Genomic DNA, 781 nt, shown 5'->3' on the forward strand with positions numbered 1-781 from the left:
ATGGATTATTCCAAAATAATTTTCATCTTTTTATTGTTGGGCCTAGCAATCATAGCTCAAAGTTTTGTAAACCATGGTGGTTCATTCTCCAAACAGAAGGTTTTGGAAGTTGAGAACAAATTGAGACATCTTAGAAGGCACTCCTTGAAAACCATCAAGGTGAAAAAACAGTATTTACTAATTAATAATAATTATTTTTATACTCTTCAAATTAATTATTTAATTATATATTGCATGTGTTCGTTAGAAGAAAAACTAGTACATGCTTTTCATATGTTAGTCATGATTAATCAAATCCTCTATAACATTTACATTAAAAAATAGGTAATTAGTTACTTTGTTAAGTTTCTCAACATTTTTAAGTTGTTTTTAGGCAAGGTGCTTATTACTAATATTTGGTGCTGATAATGCTAGGAAGACAAAAGAAAACAGGCAGAATTTACCTTATTTAACATTCATTAATTGTTGTAACAATTAATGCTAAATAAAGTAAGTTATGGCTGTTTTTGGCTATTTTTTTTTATTACTAAACATTTCTGTTTGGTGCTAATCTCACTAACATGTATTGCATGACTAATAATTGTAGAGTGAAGATGGGGATATTATTGATTGTATTGACCTTAATAAGCAGCCAGCTTTTGATCACCCTGCTTTGAAAAATCACAAAATCCAGGTGAGATTATATATATAATATATAATTTGTTTATGATTAGTTATTTAAAAAAAAATATTAGTAAGGTTCTAATAACTGAAAATTTTGATAAAGTATAGAAATTTGATT

At 26.8% G+C, this 781-nt stretch overlaps 1 protein-coding gene across 1 annotated transcript in view; it reads left to right on the top strand.

Annotated features, from left to right (window-relative positions):
• The window catches only part of LOC107647722, a 4,301-nt gene continuing 3,520 nt past the window's right edge, over window positions 1-781 (top strand). Inside the window, exons 1-2 of the mRNA XM_016351775.2 lie at window positions 1-159; window positions 587-673. Of these exons, the coding sequence (XP_016207261.1) occupies window positions 1-159; window positions 587-673 (246 nt within the window). The remainder of the gene's footprint in view (window positions 160-586; window positions 674-781) is intronic.

The sequence above is a fragment of the Arachis ipaensis genome, chromosome B06 (genome assembly GCF_000816755.2).
Source record: "Arachis ipaensis cultivar K30076 chromosome B06, Araip1.1, whole genome shotgun sequence".
Taxonomy (NCBI): Eukaryota; Viridiplantae; Streptophyta; class Magnoliopsida; order Fabales; family Fabaceae; genus Arachis; species Arachis ipaensis.